Source organism: Branchiostoma floridae, chromosome 2 (genome assembly GCF_000003815.2).
Source record: "Branchiostoma floridae strain S238N-H82 chromosome 2, Bfl_VNyyK, whole genome shotgun sequence".
In the NCBI taxonomy this organism is placed as follows: domain Eukaryota; kingdom Metazoa; phylum Chordata; class Leptocardii; order Amphioxiformes; family Branchiostomatidae; genus Branchiostoma; species Branchiostoma floridae.
Window position 1 is genome coordinate 24,249,191 of NC_049980.1, and position 19,259 is coordinate 24,268,449.

At 41.9% G+C, this 19,259-nt stretch overlaps 2 protein-coding genes across 4 annotated transcripts in view; one reads left to right on the plus strand and one right to left on the minus strand.

The window, feature by feature from the left end:
- The first annotated feature begins 201 nt into the window (after positions 1-201).
- Positions 202-8,677, plus strand: LOC118408404. 3 transcript variants are annotated; one of them, XM_035809177.1, is made up of 14 exons: positions 202-730; positions 1,765-2,291; positions 2,549-2,611; positions 2,906-2,992; positions 3,402-3,542; positions 3,898-4,012; positions 4,181-4,383; positions 4,525-4,597; positions 4,930-5,385; positions 5,698-5,856; positions 6,158-6,315; positions 6,641-6,763; positions 6,992-7,177; positions 7,652-8,677. In XM_035809177.1, the coding sequence occupies exons 2-14, from the start codon at positions 2,124-2,126 to the stop codon at positions 7,706-7,708; spliced, it is 1,989 nt and encodes a 662-aa protein (XP_035665070.1). In that variant the 5' UTR covers positions 202-730; positions 1,765-2,123; the 3' UTR covers positions 7,709-8,677. The 3 variants fall into 3 exon arrangements, with proteins under 3 accessions (XP_035665070.1, XP_035665094.1, XP_035665083.1); XM_035809190.1 differs by lacking the exon at positions 202-730 and adding an exon at positions 761-1,519; XM_035809201.1 differs by lacking the exon at positions 4,930-5,385 and having other exon boundaries at positions 204-730.
- Positions 8,678-8,943: 266 nt separating this feature from the next.
- LOC118409085 (protein FAM91A1-like) overlaps positions 8,944-19,259 on the minus strand; it is a 39,051-nt gene continuing 28,735 nt past the window's right edge. The window contains exons 6-20 of the mRNA XM_035809950.1: positions 17,788-17,878; positions 16,799-16,861; positions 16,414-16,559; positions 15,973-16,085; positions 15,343-15,455; positions 14,806-14,915; positions 14,608-14,694; positions 14,041-14,249; positions 13,570-13,657; positions 13,198-13,266; positions 12,624-12,779; positions 10,709-10,778; positions 10,181-10,601; positions 9,862-9,931; positions 8,944-9,571 (exon numbers count right to left, since the gene is read on the minus strand). Of these exons, the coding sequence (XP_035665843.1) occupies positions 9,431-9,571; positions 9,862-9,931; positions 10,181-10,601; positions 10,709-10,778; positions 12,624-12,779; positions 13,198-13,266; positions 13,570-13,657; positions 14,041-14,249; positions 14,608-14,694; positions 14,806-14,915; positions 15,343-15,455; positions 15,973-16,085; positions 16,414-16,559; positions 16,799-16,861; positions 17,788-17,878 (1,947 nt within the window). The 3' untranslated portion in view covers positions 8,944-9,430. The remainder of the gene's footprint in view (positions 9,572-9,861; positions 9,932-10,180; positions 10,602-10,708; positions 10,779-12,623; positions 12,780-13,197; positions 13,267-13,569; positions 13,658-14,040; positions 14,250-14,607; positions 14,695-14,805; positions 14,916-15,342; positions 15,456-15,972; positions 16,086-16,413; positions 16,560-16,798; positions 16,862-17,787; positions 17,879-19,259) is intronic.

Here is a 19,259-nt window from a genome sequence, read left to right on the forward strand (position 1 = left end):
ATGACTGAAAAAAACACACTAAGTCTGTAAAATGACTGCTCAGTCCAGAAAGGGGTAGATCGAATTGACTAGAAGGAGCTAACTTGACATGACTTGGTGACTCCAAATGGGTGATTCCAAGGACAAGTCACAAGTCAACAAGGAGCATTTTGGCCGGACAAATCAAAAACTAATTGGAGACATATTCTAGCACCACGAATGTCAGATTTCATTGAAGGAATGAGGCACCACGCTAGCAGAACAACACACCATTATAGATGTCATTTCATTGACTGTTGGACGTTTGGCCTACAATCTTCACCTGATCCCAGCATGGTACCTCCTATTCTTGAGTAAAACTGGCAACAACATAAACTGGTAAAATATCAATAAGGCATGAAATGATACTTTGCATAACTTTCCCTTCAAGTGTTGACTGTTGGCTCCATACAAACACACTCAAGTGAGCATTTGGCCCTCCAGCGGAAAGGTGTTACGGTTCCTGCAAACAAGAACTGGTCGAAAGGCGAAACGAAGACATCTTAACTGTAAACCAAGAAGCCGTGAAACACTCAAGTCGCCAATTGGCAACAACTTGAGTTTTCAGCCAACCGCACCTTCTGTCCCATAGTCAGGGGTCTAAGAGAAAGTGTATAAGAAGTGTTTGGAAGAGTCTAGAGGTTCACATAAAGTGACTCGATGTCCCCTGTTGAAAGTGTCTTCTCCAGTGAACAGCACACAGATGCGCCTGGTAAGCTGACTTTCTTCTTACAGTTTAAAGATGTCAAATTCATTTAAATTCTAAGTGTAGAGTACTCGATAGATAGAGAGACCTTGTAGATAAGCATCCACCATAAATGTTCCAAAGCGATGTCGCCAATTGCATGTTCAGTGATAGCGTCAATGTAGACCAAATGTCCTAAAAGTACAAGGTGTTACGGCTGAGTATGTTTGATTGGTTTGACAAATTCAAACTTGAACTTTTGTTGATCTTTCTACATTGCAAAACTAGTTGCAAAACGGAAACATTTGCTGTCGTGTTGGCAGAGGGCATTGTCCCTGTTGCGTTACAAGAAAGCCAATTAGTTTCCTTCATTTTGGCTGTTTCCACCCCCTACCATTTGCCTATGAAAATGTTATGTTGGGCATGGCGTAGTGTGCAAACGGCTTTTGTGCAGAAGCGCGAAATGACGTTTTATCCAACATTAGAGTTGAATGTTTTGGGATGAGAAAAATGTTTTGTATTGGAATGGAAATAAGATAGACCATTCTCAAGAAAAGCGTGGTCTAAGGCATCTTTGCTTCATTCGGAACGATTCAGAGTGGAATCAATTGGACGTTCCACAGAAAGTTCTTGAAGTACCTCTGTAAAAACATCTCAGGGTTGAACAAGACATGTAATACCAACAAACCTTGTAACCCATGGAAACCAGGTAAATGTGGGTTCCTGTTTTGGAGGTTGACACAAAAACCTACACGTACGCAGGCACTCTCTCATTGAAGGTGTTAGCTTTGGACACCCTGAGCTGATTCTGGTAAGGTAAGACTACAACTAATCAGACTTTCTTTTCGTCTAAATCTTCTTTGCTAGACTTACAACAGCTTCGTTACTGGCAAGTTAATATGAAGTTGAGTAGTCATCTGAGAATGCGTCCGACGAGTGCGTTGTCGACGCTCAATATACATGAAGACCAACAATAACGCGTGCACACATCTTAACATAAAATTCTGTGGTGTTCATTAATCAGTAATAATTTAACGTTACATTTTTCGTCTTTCTTGCAGGAATTAAAGAGCTGATGAACAAGAAAGATAAACTGACAAGATTGACCAGCCTGCTAATTTTGCCAGTTTGATGAGATGCCGACGATTACAAAAGAAATGCGCCCAAGGACGTGCTTTTCCTGACTTTACATATAACGTTATTACGTTGAACTTAAAAGATTTAAAACAACTGTACTATTAAACTCCAGCATGCAGCGTCAGTGATTTGGGAATATTACCAGCGGATTCTGATGAACGTCAACTTCTAAGAGAACAGTTCTCAAGTGAAACGCTCTGACAACTTACACACCTGATTTGGACTTAGAAGTTTTTCTGTGGACACTATAGCGAAAAAAAGCAAAAGTGGAAAAGAAACCACTATGAGTTTTCCTTTCAAAGTTCTGTGGTTCTTGGCCGCGGCACACCTGTTGTTGGGCCTCCTGGCGGTGTTGCTCGGAATCGCAGACATTGTGACTCACGTTCAGGCCAACCCAGATGGAGGGTTTGAAGTAACTTTACTAGCAGCACCAATCTGGTGTGGAATCCCTGTAAGTTTTTCTTCCACTTTAACCTTTACTAAGACGACCTTTCTTTAATGGCCAACGACATAAGGTTACCCCTGAAATGTGCAACCCGAGGTTCAGCAAATTAGCAACAATATCGCAACTAAACGGAGTCCATCGCAATTTCTTAGTCTGGCCAGCACTAAGTTTACTCTACCCATTTCTGTACCATTCCTTCACTTTGTGGAGGAGAAGAAGTGTTTTAACTTTAATATGCATGTGTGTCATTTGTTCGTGTGCAGTTCCTGGTTGCAGGAGGGCTGGGCCTAGCAGTGTCACCCTACAAGCCCAATGTCCAAGAACAGGTGAGCTTTTCTCTCAAGTTTGACTTTTTGATGACAATTGTAACCTGGAGTGGAAGGAGGTGGGGCGATGACATCCGGGAGTGGATGGGCATACCACTGGCTGAGTGCGCCCACAGAGCCAGAGACAGAAGTGAGTGGAGGAGGCTGATACTGGATGCTACCATAGTCCCCGACCCTCAGACATGAGGATGGGCCTAGGTAAAGGTAAAGGTAACCTGGAGTGCAGTGAAAAATGGTCTTTTCTACTGTTGGGTTGATAGCCAATGGATTGCCTGTTTCCAACTGTCTTTCCAGACCCGCCAACACTGGATCTGCTGCATGATCAACAGTATCCTGTTTGGGCCAATCATGTTCATCATTGCCATGGTGGATCTCTTCCTGGTGAGTTACTCACACTATCATGGTGTTCACCTTAATCATATCCCTCTGAGTACCAGTGGAGAGTGAGGATAAAGAGTTCAGTATGCTGTTCATCAAAGTTGAAAGTGCTGTATAAGATTTGCTTGTTAGCTATGGACTATATTTCATAGTAATCATTTACTGTACTTCTGAAGATTAGTGGACTTACAGCTGTAAGGTCTTTTTTTCCACCCGAGTGCACATTATACTGGTTAGAAACATTCCTATATGGTCCTATATGTAGTTTTTTTAGACAAATGAATGACAAGCAGTTTCAGATGGCAGTTTTGTTTAGACCATTTAACGTTACGTTGTCCATTATCTGTAACAACAAGAGATTCTGACCATGCCGAATGGTAATGCAGGTTATGATGAATTCTCCACCTTGTAGGAGGTGCAGACCTCCTCCATACAGGACCGGGACATTTCGTTTGAGATCGGGTTCATCATCATCTCTGTGCTGGAGACGTGGTGTGCCCTGGGCTCCGTCACCATCTACTGCCTGTACAAGGCACCACGGCAGGCTAAGGAGGTGGGTGGACAGAAATTGTTTGTCTAATTTCCTAGAAGAATGGAATGAGGCTATAAGTGCCTTACTCACGTTCTTTGTAAGTCATCATTGATTTTGATGCCATAAAGTTTCCAAGCAGGCTGTGTCAACTAACCACCAACACGGATCTAAAATTTTCCAGAACAAGATGCACTCACATTACTATCTCAACAATATCCCTCAGTTAACAATTGTAGGACGAATGTGATCCAGCTGTAAATGAAATGTAGTACATTATGTATAGGTTAATGTTGATAGCAATTTTAGTGTCTGTATATGGGCAATGTTATCATTAGTCATACTGCATGTTTGATCCCTTCTTCCTCTTGACTGCCAGCCCGAGGAAGGTGAGGTCAGGCTGTCCCCCTTTTCTCTGCTGGCACGCCACTGTACCGCCTGCAGTGCCTTCTGCAACAGGAGGAGGCATGCTGACAAGAACAGCTGGGTGACAGGTAGGTTCTCAACACAGACACCCTTTGCTGATGGTTAATGCTTATCATATACAGAAATACATGTGAATGAACCCAATAAAAACCATGATTTTATGAAAATGGGGCCCTTGCATGATGCCTGGTTGGTCCAGAAATTGAATCAGATCTAGCTGACCCCCTGCCCAACAGGTGATGATGATACAGAGGTGGTCATCACTTCCTCAGGAGCGGGTCTCCATGACAACGAGTCAGGTGTCCATCCCATCCCCGAGGACGCCTCTCCAGAGGAGAAGGAACTGTTCCTGGTGGCGCGGCGGCTGGAGGAGGAGAACGTCCGTCTTCAGAAGCAGCTGAAGGTCAAGTCACTGAAGGCAAAAGTCAAGAAGCTGCAGGTGTGTGTAGGGCTCAATGGTTATGTAACTACTTGTCCAGGGGCAACTAAAATTGATATGTCTGAACAACATCCCTAGAGCAAGCATGGCTCTGTGAAGTGTGCATGCAGCACTGTATATTGTTTTTCTTGTTTTTTCCAGCAAAACAACCGTGCCCTGTCACATAAGCTGAACAAGGTGCATGATGGGGACTCTGAGTCAATTATGATCAAAGGTGGGCTAGCCATTTAGCATCTGTTTTAAAACTTAAGTAATACTCAACATGTAATCATATATTCCATACAGTCAACTGGTTTAACCACATGGTTACTTGGTACATCCTTCTTTCACTAACAGTCTAGTTGTCATGTGTGTCAAAGAGAGTTGTGAACTATAAGTAACTGTGTCTGGTAGATACAAAAAATAACCATCTGCCATGATGGCTACAATTATTGCATGAGCAAGGACATCGTAATGAGCAGGCATATATGCAAATTAAAAAGTAGAGTAGGTTTCGTTGGAAAAATCTGTTACACAAGACTACCTATATGCTGCCTTTCCCCAAAGATTTAGCACCTTCCAGCACACAAGTGCACCATGGGAAGACTAGGGTGCATGATGGGAAGGAAAGGCAGCAACAGGCAGCCCTGTCTGACAAGAGCCAACATAAGCAGGCAGCGCGAGACAAGAACAGGGCAACGTCGGCTGTCAAAAAGGGAAACATGAAGGCAGAGGGTGTCCAAAACCCTGATAAACTTGAGACAATTGATGAGACTCAGAGTAACAATGATAAGAAAGCAGATATAGACTGTGAGTGTGGGGAGCCAGCTGAGAAACACAAACAGGGAGATGACAAGGAGAAAGCTGAGGAGACTAAGAATAGCAGTGAGGATGAAGCTGAGGCAAATTGTGAGGCTGAGGAGCCAGCCACAGAAGAAGTCTCAGCACAGGAAAAACCCAATGAGCACACCACTACAGCAGACGTTCATGTAGAGGAAACACAAGATCTGTCTCCTGAACGTGGTGGGGCTCTATGTACATGTAATGGTGTTCTGCTCTGCATGCTGTTTTCTTGTACATTGACATGTCTTTTACCCTGCATGTGGTTGTGGTGTCTACTCACTCTACTGTCTAATGCATGACACTCTGCAGATTCTCTCAACACTCAAATGATGAATTCCAGTTTCAAACCTCCTTCACTGGGCAAAAATTTACTTAAGTTTAAACTTCATGTCCATTTTGGCTTTCAAAATCAATGCCTATAAGGTTATTACAGGTGCAACGGTAAATCAAACTTGCTTATTACTGACATGTCTTACAAATGTTTATTCATAGAGGAGGAAATCCGCATGAGACTTAAGGAGGCCCAGACATCCAAAAATGTCAATGCAATAAAAAATGCCATCAAGGAATTCCAAGATGCCAAACTGGAGGACTTTTCTGAAGACCTTCCAGCAGCACAAAAACAGCTGCTGGTCCTGGAGTTAAAGGCAGGTGAGTGATGTGCAGAGATATGTCACATTTGCCAGTAGGTTTCAGGTTCAGAGGCCAAGGAAATTTCAACATATCTAGATATGGCTTATGTCTTGTCTCCAGACTTTCTGTGTACAAATGTATCTGTATCTATATAGGCAGTATAACTGGCATTCAGCGTAACACACCAGCTTCACAGATACATGGCATGGCAACAGCTGGTTAGAATCTGTATCAATATAGCTGTATATTTGTCCTTTGGCATAACTCACCAGTTTTGCAATGTATGCATGTCTAAATCAATTGTTGCATTTCTCCACAGCTTTGGACAAGGCTATATCTAACAGACAAGTGTCCAAGATTGGGTCAGTCTTGACGGAGATAAAGAAGAAAGGACTTCAAGACGTCATGTCCAGCGAAGTCGCACGGGCCAACAAGATGCTCATACTCATCAAGCAGATGGATAAACTCAGACAGGAGGTAGGGGACCTTACAAATGAAAGGACATATTTTGAGGCCAACTGGAATGTGAAGATAAAAAGAAAAGTACTGTCAGTTGTCTCCACCTATTACATTAACACAATTGTTGGATAGTATCACATAGTAATAGTATATAGTATTCACAACCTCTTTTTCAGTGCCATGGCACCAGAGTAGGATTTTACTGTGACTTTACCCCTCAGGGATATCTATACCCAACAAGATATCTAAGCTTCAAAGCATCAACATTGTAGCAGTAATACTCCAAGGTACTGAATGTTATTGAAATGCTGTTCTTTCTCTTTTTGTTTATTCAAATCAACAGGTGATGAACATCAAACAGTCGACCATTGCTGAAATCCGGTCTTACAAGAATGCCTCTGAGCCTGTTCACAAGGTCATGACAGCAACCTTCCTGCTACTGGGGGAGCATGAGAAGGACATCAAGGTGGGTAGGGCACTGCCTAGCAACCAGCAGGGGTGGCTTGGGACACAGGCTACACAGTCCAAAGGGCAGAACTAAGATTAAGAACTGTTCCTACAATTGTCAGCAACTTCTATTGCTGAGAAATAATGAAACATAGGGTTGTGCATGATCTAATATGTAATTTTATGTATCCCCCCTTAAGAATGGAGTAGCCTATGTTGACTATCAGTCACTGCTCGTGTTGTTCAGGACTGGTCCGCCTTGAAGATACTGGTGGGGAAGTCAGGCAAGGATGCCCTGAAGCAGAGGGTGGAGCATTGCAATGTTGCCAAGATACCAGCTGCCGTTGCAACCAAAGTGCAGGAGATGCTGGTCCCGTTCCGCCTGGAGGAGGTTCGGGACCACAGTGCTGGAGCAGCCACCTTCTTCCTCTGGGTGAGATACAGTCTCTTACTGTGGTGTTGCTCCTGCAGTTTGGGTGCATCATGGATTGGGGCTGTCTATGGGACCCTTTCGTCTGTAGTCAGACGAATATTAGCTTGTCACTAAAAAAAAAACATTCACCCTGTCCAGAACTTCATGATGCATATGTGATGAAAATGTAGTTTGGGAAGCTTTAAAGTTTAAACAATGAAAATCAAAAACATAGGCTCCCAAACAATGAGTTAGACAGAAGCAATTTAAAGCTGGACACAGCCTTGATAGGATGTTAAGAGGGCAGGCAGCTGTAGGGAGGGAACAGGCCTACACTGAAGCTGTGACCCCCAGGCATGTTCCTTTTGTGATCATGAGAAAAATGTAGCCTTTTTTTACGTTATGAATTTCACTCATGCATCAAAACTGTACATGATGTACATGATTAATACTGTACTGCATTGAATTATTTTGTTTTACTTTCTGGTGCCCCAGGCAAACGGAATGGCAGATGAAGTACTGGAGGGAGCAGCACAAGGGGCGGCAGCTTAATCATGGTGAACAACACTACCTACATGCATGTCAGTTACCTACATGTAGGTACATGAGATGTCAATGCCTGAACAGAATATACATATTTCTGTAGGCTCTGAGCTTGTTCAGTCTGGTTGACTTTGATCATTGTTAAAGGAAACCATTGGAGAAGTGTAAATTCATTATGTTCTGTCGGCGACTGTACCACAAAGTTGATTTCTGTGATATGTGCCTCCAGAGGTTTGAACAGAACATAAGCAGAAAGAGTGCCACCCAACTGCATCTACAAGCAAACATTAATGTTAAGTGTTTCACCAAGGTAGAATTAGGAATAGGAAGGATTCTGTATCCAGATTGTCTGTTGTTACACACAAACCCGCCTATTGGCAGCTGATTTAGTGTGAAGCTATTTTATCAGTGCAGGGTGTAATGTACATGTACATGTACTTGTTGATGTCTTGAAACATTTTTTTGTTGTAAAGCATAAACCTATGAGTTATCTACCTCATCATATCCAATAGTTTTTACCTGACCGTAAAGTGTACGTTCATTTTCCTAGTACCACTTAGATTTATATGCTGTGACAAATATGCTTTGTAACCACAAAAGACTTTGTTTGATTTTGAGACTATTGTGTTTCAGCTCTCCAACACTTTATTAGATTTTATATGCACCAAGGGAGTGATATAGATGGGGATAGGCATGTTCCTATGAAACATGCATGTACTGTTGCCCTAAGTTGTTTTTTTTTACTTGAGAACGATATAACTTATGATAAACTTGAATATACAGTCAATCTCTCAGACAACCAATGCACTCAATTTCTTCTGAATGTATCAGCTGTAATATAGTAAATACACTGTATACATGTATAGGTGAAATCTTTGCACACTTATGTGGATAATACTATTTGAATGTGAATAGTGCTAAGTATCATCAGACTCTGTTTTTTCCAAGATCAAACATAGGAGATATTTTTTAAACTTATGTACAATGTAACAGACGAGCTAAATGGTACTACATATTACATAAGAAACTTTAAGGTACTACATATTGCTCATATGTAATATATTTTTATATATGTTAACATCTATAGAGAGACATTTGTAGAGGACAACACAAGTTCTTCTTTCAACACTGTAACAAATGCACTCTTCCTTGGGATTGATGACATGGGTACAGCAAATTACATTCAATTTGTACCTTTTTCTAATAATACATTGTTCTTTCAAAATGCCAACAATGGAGGATTGCACATAGATTTGACACTTATATTAAGGTTGGCATCTTTGAAGTAGTTAAAAGTTCAACTGATTTTGAGTACTTTTCACTTAAGGAAAGAGTGTGACAGACAGACTGTATGAAATGTGTGTCTATGTTTAACTTAATAAACCAGTTAACATATAGCTGTTTTTTGTTACCTACTTGCTTTATAGGCACACTACAAAGGCCATATCTATATATCACAATGAATGATTGTGGCACCCAAGCCTAGCACAATTAATACCTCCCCAGAAGGGCAACAAATACAACACTGTCATAATTGCTCCTTTCAACCTTCAATACAGTAGACTTTATAAGGTCAGTTAGACCTTCACACCTTCTCCGATCAGACTGAATCTGTAGGTCCAGGTATCCCACACCAGTGGGCTAGTTGGGTAATCCTTACAGCCATGACAGATAAGCATACAATAAAACAAACAAGATGAACATGACAGAAGCAGTTCTGGCCTCCCAGTCCTACTTGCCGTCCCACATTGTTAGTGTCCCCTCGTGGAACAGTAAATTCCTGGTGGGGAGGGGCACGCCGTGGTCCTGACTAGTGGTCCCTCCAACAGGGGCTGGGCTGTCTCCCCCCTGCTCTGGTACAATGGGCAGATCCTGAGGAAGGAGCAATATTTAGCATGTAAGTGAGTAGAATAAATTAAAATTTGCACTGGCAAGCCAAAAGAGGAAATATTCTGATTTAAATGGAAAAAATACATTACATACATACATTTTCAAAATTGAATTCTTCAGTACAAATACAGATAATCAGGAGTTATCTGTGTACATAATCTAATCCGCAATCCTTCTAATAACAATCTTATATCAAAGCCCTAAGCATTACCTGCACATAACATGGCACAGAGTGAATGAGAAAACATAATCATGAAGTAGACGGTACAGACCTGGTTTTCAGATATGAAGTCCAGCAGCTGCAATACCAGTTTTCGACTGGAGTGGAGCAGCTCTCCAAGGCTGCAAAAGGAGTTCAGATCATGGTTCAGATTCAAATGTACACGTTGTTCTTTAACTAAAGCCAAGTGTAAAAAGCTTTTACTTTAAATGTAAAGAACAACAATAGAATAGAAAGAAAACATGACAAACATTGAGTACTAGATTATCTATTTTCTTGCCTTTTGAAAATAAAAAGGTAAAAGGAGAAACCAAACTAATGCTTCATTATGAACCTGCTACATGTACATTAAGGTGCAATGGCCAACCCACCTCTCCAGCCTACACAGGCCCTGTGCAGCCATCCTCTCACACACACGTGTGTTGAGTTCCCCGTTAAACAGTGGGATCCCATAGAACATGTCCAGCATGACCCACTCAGCCTCCGCATCCTCCGTCTGGCCTTCTTTTCTTCCGTTGCTCCTCAGCGGCGATGAGACATCGAGCGAGAGCGTGTCCCGATTCACCATCACAAACGAGTCCCCACTGTTCTCTCCATTGGAGGATCCCTCCTTCTGTCCTTCCGTGACGTTCTGTCCTTGTTGTGTTGGCATGGTGATGACCTGGGCAGAGGGTCGATGAGTCTTGCCAGTTTTCAGCATGGTGACATACCCACAGGTGTGGCTGAGGTCCAGTTGGGAGGCCAGCTTCTGCACCGCATAGTGAGCCTGCATCATGTTTCTGGAGAATAAAACTGACAAAACACACTGTTTAATGTACTGGGAGGCAGTAAGGTGTCCATAAATGAGCTTAAAGTTAAGAAGGCAATAGTTTTCAACTACATTGGTGGTCGATCCCTACCTTTGTCACCTGCATCCTCCAGAGGGAAGGGGACATATTCTGTCTCACCATCTGTGTACAGTCCATGGGCCTGGGGCAACAAGCAACAAGTAGTATATACACTTAACACATACACACTGCACACTGTACCACTAGGTAGGTAAGCATATAAAAACTGCAAACTCTCTTCGCCCTTAGTTTTATATTTTATAAGACCTGTAAAACAGTACATACTATGGAAAAATACTTAGAATTAGATAATATTGATTTACGCTCGGCAATCAGCAAAATTAGAATTAGTGCCCACCCTCTCGAAATTGAGAGAGGGCGGTACAAGAGGCTATCCGTGTGTGAAAGAACGTGCAAACAATGCACGTCAAACGTGGTGGAAGACGAGACACATTTTATGTCAATCTGCTCTTTCTATAATCAAGAAAGAAAAGAGCTGTTCAAAGAAGCCATCAAATTCCATCCAAACTTTTTCACATTCACTGACAAAAAGAAAGCAGTTCACCTTTTAACATCACTAAACCCACACATAATAGAAAAAGTGGGATCTTTCATCTTCCACTGTCTTCGAAAAAGGAGTCGAACCCAATAACCCAGGATCTAGAGTTAGTTTTTACTAGTTTAAGACTAGAGTAGACACTTGTGTTATTGTATTTTACACTGTTTGAATCTATGTTACCTGCAATTAGCCCGCGGGCAAGAATTTGCAATAAACTTGATTGAATATATTACAATGTAGGTGGATAGAGGTTACACCATAGAACCTCCTTTGTTACACCCAAAGCCACTTAGTAACAAAACCCTCTGAAAATACTATAACCTGCTTTACATCGTATCTGTGGTTGCAACACAATGCTCTGCTCAGAAAACACAAAAATCCACATATTATTACGGAATGTCTATACTATAGTCCTTTTCACAAACGTGCAAGTTGGCACTCATGAATATGATAAGATCTTGAAATATATTATAGGAGAGGAAAGCAGAAGAGGTGAAACAGGAAAGGTTGGGTAGGGCTACCAGGCTGAGGTTTTAAGGAACCAACATTCAAGCCTCCATGCATACCATACTTGTGTCCAATAGATGACAGTGTTGTGTAGGATAACTTCTTTTGTTTAAAATTTGGCCCATGAAACAGGTCGGATTCACAGGCCATCCAAAAATAATCATTTGCATAATTAATGCCAACTAGTGTTGGACAGGCCAACCAAGTCCGTCTATGTTTTATTTTTATTGTGGTTTCATGTATCAAAGATGAAACAAAATATCATAATAAACATCAGTAGACCAGCTACAAACCTTTTTATTGTGTTAATGAATTAGTTTTGTTGTTATTAGATACAACTAAGGAAACATTCTGTGTTCTTAGTATAATATACAAGAAGGAATTGCTTCCGATTGCTTTGCACATAAATTATGTTAATGAGCTGCAGTATAGTACAATGGGTAAGGCTATTATTATGGCTCTTTTCTTAGTACTTTTTGGAATAAAAAAAAACAAAATATTATTCCTAAGATTGACACAGGCAAAGAAGATAGACGGTAACTGTTGTTAGTGCTTTTATGTTCATTTTCCCTAGAAAACATTTCTCCCAGCGTGCATTGCGAAAAAGAAAGTAGAGGCGAAGCCAGTTTGCGAAGTGGTTTGTTTTCCACCTAGCACAACACTAAAAATAGGATTGTTTTGTGTATCAAATTCTAGAGCTTGGAGAAGTACGCGGCAGCAACTGATTGTTCAAAGAGAAAGTGTCAGAATGCGTTTTCACTTTTTATAAATATCAAAACATAGATGCAGGACTTCCCTCCATCTATAAAAATAAACAAGGATGTTCAAAGTAAGCATGTATTTTATCTGCAATGTACTTGCATTTACACACACTACAATGCGGATAAGAAAGTATCCAGGTTCTAGTTTCAGTGTCTGTACCTGTATGAGCACTGCGGAGTGTGTGAGGGCGTCGTTCAGCGTGAGGAGGACGTTGGATGTTGCCACCACGCCCGGGTCGTGACCCCAGGTGGTGATGAGGAGGCGGTCGTACTCCTGGAACACGGACGGCAGCCGGCGTAACCGGGTACCTCGCACCTGTGCACACAGGACTGGTCAGCAGGAAACACTTGAGACTCACTCACAAGCTATATCTGATGTCAGTCTCAGCTTTGTTCTCACCAAATATCTATCACACATTACTCAGTTATGGCACAAGCAGTGCTGTCTCCAGCTTTGATTTTTCTTCTGTCCCACTCATTGTTTGGAAGTCTGTGTTGCTGATTTTCTGTCTTAAATCTGTCATTTCAAACTGTCGTTTCATGTGATGAATTCGAACTTCAGGTGTTTTGGGGTGGAATCTTTGTCCATCCCAACACGCAAATTTACGTCCAAGGAGTTGTCCTGGAGATAACCCTGGTACAAGTTATACATAAGAACTAGCCTTAAGTTGAAAGGGAATCTGATGTTATGTTTAGGAAAATAAAGTGGTACATAATGAACATTGGGAACTCACCAGAAGCAGGGTAGGAGGACCACAGCCAGTCACATGGTACAGGAACAACTTAAACCAGATGGAGTTTACCTGGATTGTGGCAAAACAAATGTTAGATGTAGTGTTATCAAATTATGTGCCTTAACAGTTTTTACAATTATTTCTATCATCAAATTAAATAGCATGAAAGTGAAACACAACCATCAGGAACTACATTATGTGCTTCTTTCGGTTGTCTTGGGTTCGATGGATGAAATTACTCATACTCACAATCTGGTTTATCATCTGTCGTACATATCGTCTTTTTTAGCATTGTGTCAGATTTTTAAAAATTAAGTTGCATGAATTGTATACAAAGTGATGAGTGTGTGGTGGATTGCAGTTGTTGCCTACCTCAGGAATGGCAGGGCCGATGTGCTGTGGGGTGCAACTGCTGACAGGCCGGATCTCGTTGCTCAGTGGTGCCATGGAGATCAGCAACCTGCACAAATGGAGTATTCAGAACATTGGCTGAGCAATTGACACTCAACCTCACAACTAGATGCAAAACTGAAGATACCAGGAATAGAAACTATATTGTTGATGTGACACGTACATGTACATGGATGGTGTGGCATACTTGAATTTTGTGAGTGATTGTCACATTCAATCCTTTAAACCCTTTGAAATGTCAACTTTCATGATTCTGCCACATTAAAAAAACAGAGGCTTTCTCAAGTATGTCTTGAACACCTGGATACCTGAAGTGTACATACTTCAGGGATTACTGATGCTGCATTACTAGATTCTTTAACTTTAAGATGTAGTGGTTCTAGCATACCTGGTGGAATTAGCAGAGTTTGATGGTAATGAGTTCTCCCTTACGTGTAGTTTTTGTTGAGCACCCTACTGCACGTGCCCGGGTCCAGTCCTAGAAGGCTCTCACAGCGGACCAGGTCCACCCCCAGCCCCGTGTTCTGGAAGTCTGGGTCTGGGGAAAGGTCCTTGTTGTGGCGTAAGAACACCAACGTCTTTCTTAAGGTGTTGGCATGCTCAAAGTAGCGCTGGGCCTCTCCCTCTCCTACTGTCTCTATCTGTAGACAAAATAACAGAATTGTGAGCAACCTGGAACCAGCTACAGGGACCAACAGAAAGGAACTGTTGTACTCCTTAAAATCAGTCTCTTGATGACAATCCTTGATAGGAATAGGTTGATATGTTTTTGGACAAAGATAGTGCACAGAAAAGGTACCATCTTTATGACCATAACTCAGCTGTACATTTCGCTATACAAATTATGCCCATACATTATTTTTTTAAAACCTAGACTGACATGTGCAGTACAGGTAGTTCAGAGGTTGACATTCATTCAGTAGTGTTCACAACTTACAATTTTTTTTCCCAACTGCAACCACCCTGTAAAACATACAGGAAGGCATGTGACAAACCCACCTTCTCTAACTCTGCCAGGAAACTATCCAGTGACTCATCACACAGTTTTCCCACTTCAAACATGGTGACAGCATGGCTCTTCAGACCCTAGCATTGATAAAGGGAACAGTCAGTGGTTGAACAATTTTTGTAAAATCCCCAAGTTTGCTAACTCTGCCTACAAATACACATTCAGGATTCTCACTATGGTGTACTTACTGGTGACAGATTCCCCATCATGAGGAACGCTGTCAGGGTGGAGTCAAACAGGAACCCGATCCTCTTGGTGTATCCTGAGGTGGTGACACTGCCGATGCTGGCTGTGTCAGCTGGGGAAGGGGAAAAAGGTATGCATCAAACAATGCCTTAATTGCAACAAAGTTATTAATGCATCTAAAGTCTTACCTCTCAGACAGGCAGATAAACATGCAAAATACAATGGCACAAGCAAAGATTTCACAGGTGGAATCAGTGTCCCCGAAGCTCAGACCAATAGACTGTTCAATTAATCAATCTTTATTATACGTTCAGTTTGTACAACACAAATTGTAGACTGTAACATAAGGTTAAGTGTTCTTTCCCAGTCATCGTTTTATAATTTTTACTGTGCTCAGGACTGCTTTGTAATGGCCAATGCAATTCATGGGTATACTTGACTGCCACTGTATCTATGCTATGTTGATTTTCTTTCAATAAAGGAAGAAAGAAGAAAGAAAGATTTCAACCAAAAGATCTAAGGTGAGAAATTGTTGATACCTGAGCTGTGCTCCTCCAGACTAGCTGTGTCGACCTCATCAGCAGACAGCTCACCGCTGGCAGGCTGGACAGTAGCACCCCAGTCTATCAGCAGCTGTTCCTCCTGGGACAACCTGGGGACAGCATTCAGGAGTTCAGCCAAATGTTACTGTATGGTTATGTCTATGGTGAAGTATGATATCTTGTTGATGGGTGCAGATTGATACCAGCAATCCAATGGATGATAGCAGTGATACCAACACCTTGGAAAAAGGCAGGATTTAGCTACCTATACCTTCAGTAATGGTCATAATACAGTCAGAGAAATTCTACAGAGAAGTTTCAGAGTTATGAACCATTATGTGATAATCGAATAGTGAGCATGTGCATGTCCTTGGTGCTGAACAGCAGTCCCATACATACTTTTAAGTAAGCATAAAAGGCTTGAACAAATGTACTTGGGCCTAAAAAAGTAACATTGGTGGTCAAAGCCTAATTTGTTTCTGCAACACATAACAGGTAATATCTGTCCTTGGTGCTGAATGGCTGGTCACTGGCCTTCCTGTTAGCAGTGTACATTTAAACATCAAACATCATGAAAGTGTACAGTAGAGGTTTGCCTGAATCAGATGTCTCTATGACAGAGCTTACTTCTTCTGTGTAGAGATGGGCCTGTTTCTCCAGGAGGGATGGAGGCTGTCAGCATCCGGGTCAGATCCCTTCTTCTTGGCAAAACCCAGCCGGCAGAACATAGACACTGCATTCTGTAACATAAGGCATAGAGAACACACAATAAGTCACAACTACATTTGTATGATCCCATGCATGTCCACTGTGGGCTGAATACACCCCCAGTACGAGGGGTGAAGCAAAATTTTAGATTGTTACAATTTGGGTAGATCAGAAAGATAGTCATTTCTCATAGATGATGAAATAAGCATCGTGTTGCGTACATTTCAGCATTGTTAATTCTACATGTATAACAGAAAAATGAAATATTGCAAAGGTCTCATGAGATCCAAGTACAATCACTATCATATTGATTTTAAACAGGCACACATGCATTGCACACAACATTGTTTTGAACCCCACCTTGACTAGTTGCAAGTCTATCTGCAGTACATTGGCCAGTTCTGTGACTGTTGTGTGCTCATCAATAGACACAAAGATCTTGTACAGCAGAGTCTCCAGATAGTCCCCCTGCACTCGGTTCATCACAAATCCCTCCAGCGGGGGGACTGTTGGGAGAACATCAAAATTAAAATTTCTGTCCTAGCTTCCAAAACAAGATTGATGACAGGCTAAGAGAAGATTAAAAGTGTTCAGTATAACAGGCAAAGTGACTGACATATAATAACTATACCTGTGTGCAATAATAAAATCCAAAAGCATGCCAGTGTGGACGAGATTGAACAGTACCATTAAATGCTTGTTACTCAGTTCAGTTCAGTACACTGCAAAAGCTAAAAGAACTTACCAATGATGCAGTCATCATCATTTATAGGTACCTCCAGATACACAAGTCCCTTGTGGTACAGACCTGTCACGGAGACAACAACATAAGTACTGAACCCTACAGCTAAATGAAACATACATGCACAAATACAACTGCTACACAGTGTAAATGTAGTTTAATTTCTACTGGACAGAGATTTGTGACATCAGACGAGCCCAAAGCAGGGAAAAGGCAAAATGCTAACATCATGCACCCCTAAACCTCTAAAGTATTCTCAGCAATTCTATTACTAAGTCACATATATACATTATTTACCGCAACAGCTTTTTAAATTATCTGTTTTACTCTTCTTGATTAAAAACCTTAGGCCCACTTCAGACAGACAACACGTATATAGTCGTGCGACTGTTATTGACTATTCGTTGTGGGCAACGGTTGTCTTTAGACATGCAAATTAAAAATGGCGGGAGAATTCTTCATTTTCGTCATGCAGCAGATTACTATTCTTTTGCTTGCAAACAAATATTGTCCCCAACAAAGAATGACACAGAGACGGGAAAATCTGGAATTAAACCTGGCGTTCGTGGCCGCCAGTGGTATTACAGATTACTACTAGTATCATGAAGGATGTAGCCACTGGTGGTGGGGCATTGCGCTGGAACAGGCAGTTTCTGATGACAAAAATACGTTTCCATTACTGACTGCATGTATATTTACGGAGAAAAATTCCCTTTCAAATAGAAAAAAACATGCTGCAGGCTTATTAGCATATGATCCAGTCCCGTCGCCGGCGACGATTTTTCTTTAGACATGTGAGGAATAGTCGCGGACCCCCCGCTGAAGGGTCGCGCGACTGGGTCCGAGGTGGTCGCACGATGATTCCATAAAAACCCGCACGACTATTTTGATCCTCTTTAGACAGCCTTAAATTATCGTCGCCGGCAACGTTGTTGACAACAACAGTCGCACGACTATGAAAGTGTTGTCTGTCTAAAGTCGGCCTTACTTACTCTGTATAAATTTGTAGTCAAGCATTCCTATCTCCTGTGGCCCACTGTCTATGATTGTGTCCACCAAATTCTTCTCAGCAACTTTACACATCTAAAAAAAAAGAAAGAAAAAACACACATTGTCAGATTGGGTCTTTCCATTTTCAACATGTTTTTGTTCTGAACCAAGTGGTAGTGAGTGCAAGTCCTAACTGTTCTCACTCATCTAACATGTACGCTACTGAGAAAGTGTCATGGTCCAATGTTTGTTGTGCTAGGAAAAAAGAGCTAGGGGAATTTCTTCAGTACAATGAACTTGTAAATATTGTCCATCTTCTCTCTGTGTAGCTTAACTGTTCATTGAGTTGATTTGAGTTTAACAAGTTAGATCACCTTCAATTTCACCTAAGCTCCATTTCTGTATCACCTCATCACATACATGTACATGTAACTGTAAGGCACACCCAGCCTACCTTGCTTGATGTCATCCTCTGTGATGTAAGCTCCATATCTGTACCATACATGTACACGTACCTGTGAGGTACACCCAGCCTACCTTGATGTCGTCCTCTGTGATATAAGCTCCTTATCTGTACCATACATGTACCTGTGAGGCACACCCAGCCTACCTTGATGTCGTCCTCTGTGATGTAAACTCCATATCTGTACCATACATGTACCTGTGAGGCACACCCAGCCTACCTTGATGTCGTCCTCTGTGATGTAAACTCCATACCTGTACCATACATGTACCTGTGAGGCACACCCAGCCTACCTTGATGTCGTCCTCTGTGATGTAAACTCCATACCTGTACCATACATGTACCTGTGAGGCACACCCAGCCTACCTTGATGTCGTCCTCTGTGATGTAAACTCCATATCTGTACCATACATGTACCTGAGTGGTACACCCAGCCTACCTTGATGTCGTCCTCTGTGATGTAAACTCCATATCTGTACCATACATGTACCTGAGTGGTACACCCAGCCTACCTTGCTTGATGTCATCCTCTGTGATGTAAGCTCCATATCTGTACCATACATGTACCTGTGAGGCACACCCAGCCTACCTTGATGTCATCCTGTGATGTAAGCTCCATTTCTGTACCATACATGTACCTGTGAGGTACACCCAGCCTACCTTGATGTCGTCCTCTGTGATGTAAACTCCATACCTGTACCATACATGTACCTGTGAGGCATACCCAGCCTACCTTGATGTCGTCCTCTGTGATGTAAACTCCATATCTGTACCATACATGTACCTGAGTGGTACACCCAGCCTACCTTGCTTGATGTCATCCTCTGTGATGTAAGCTCCATATCTGTACCATACATGTACCTGTGAGGCACACCCAGCCTACCTTGATGTCATCCTGTGATGTAAGCTCCATTTCTGTACCATACATGTACCTGTGAGGTACACCCAGCCTACCTTGATGTCGTCCTCTGTGATGTAAACTCCATACCTGTACCATACATGTACCTGTGA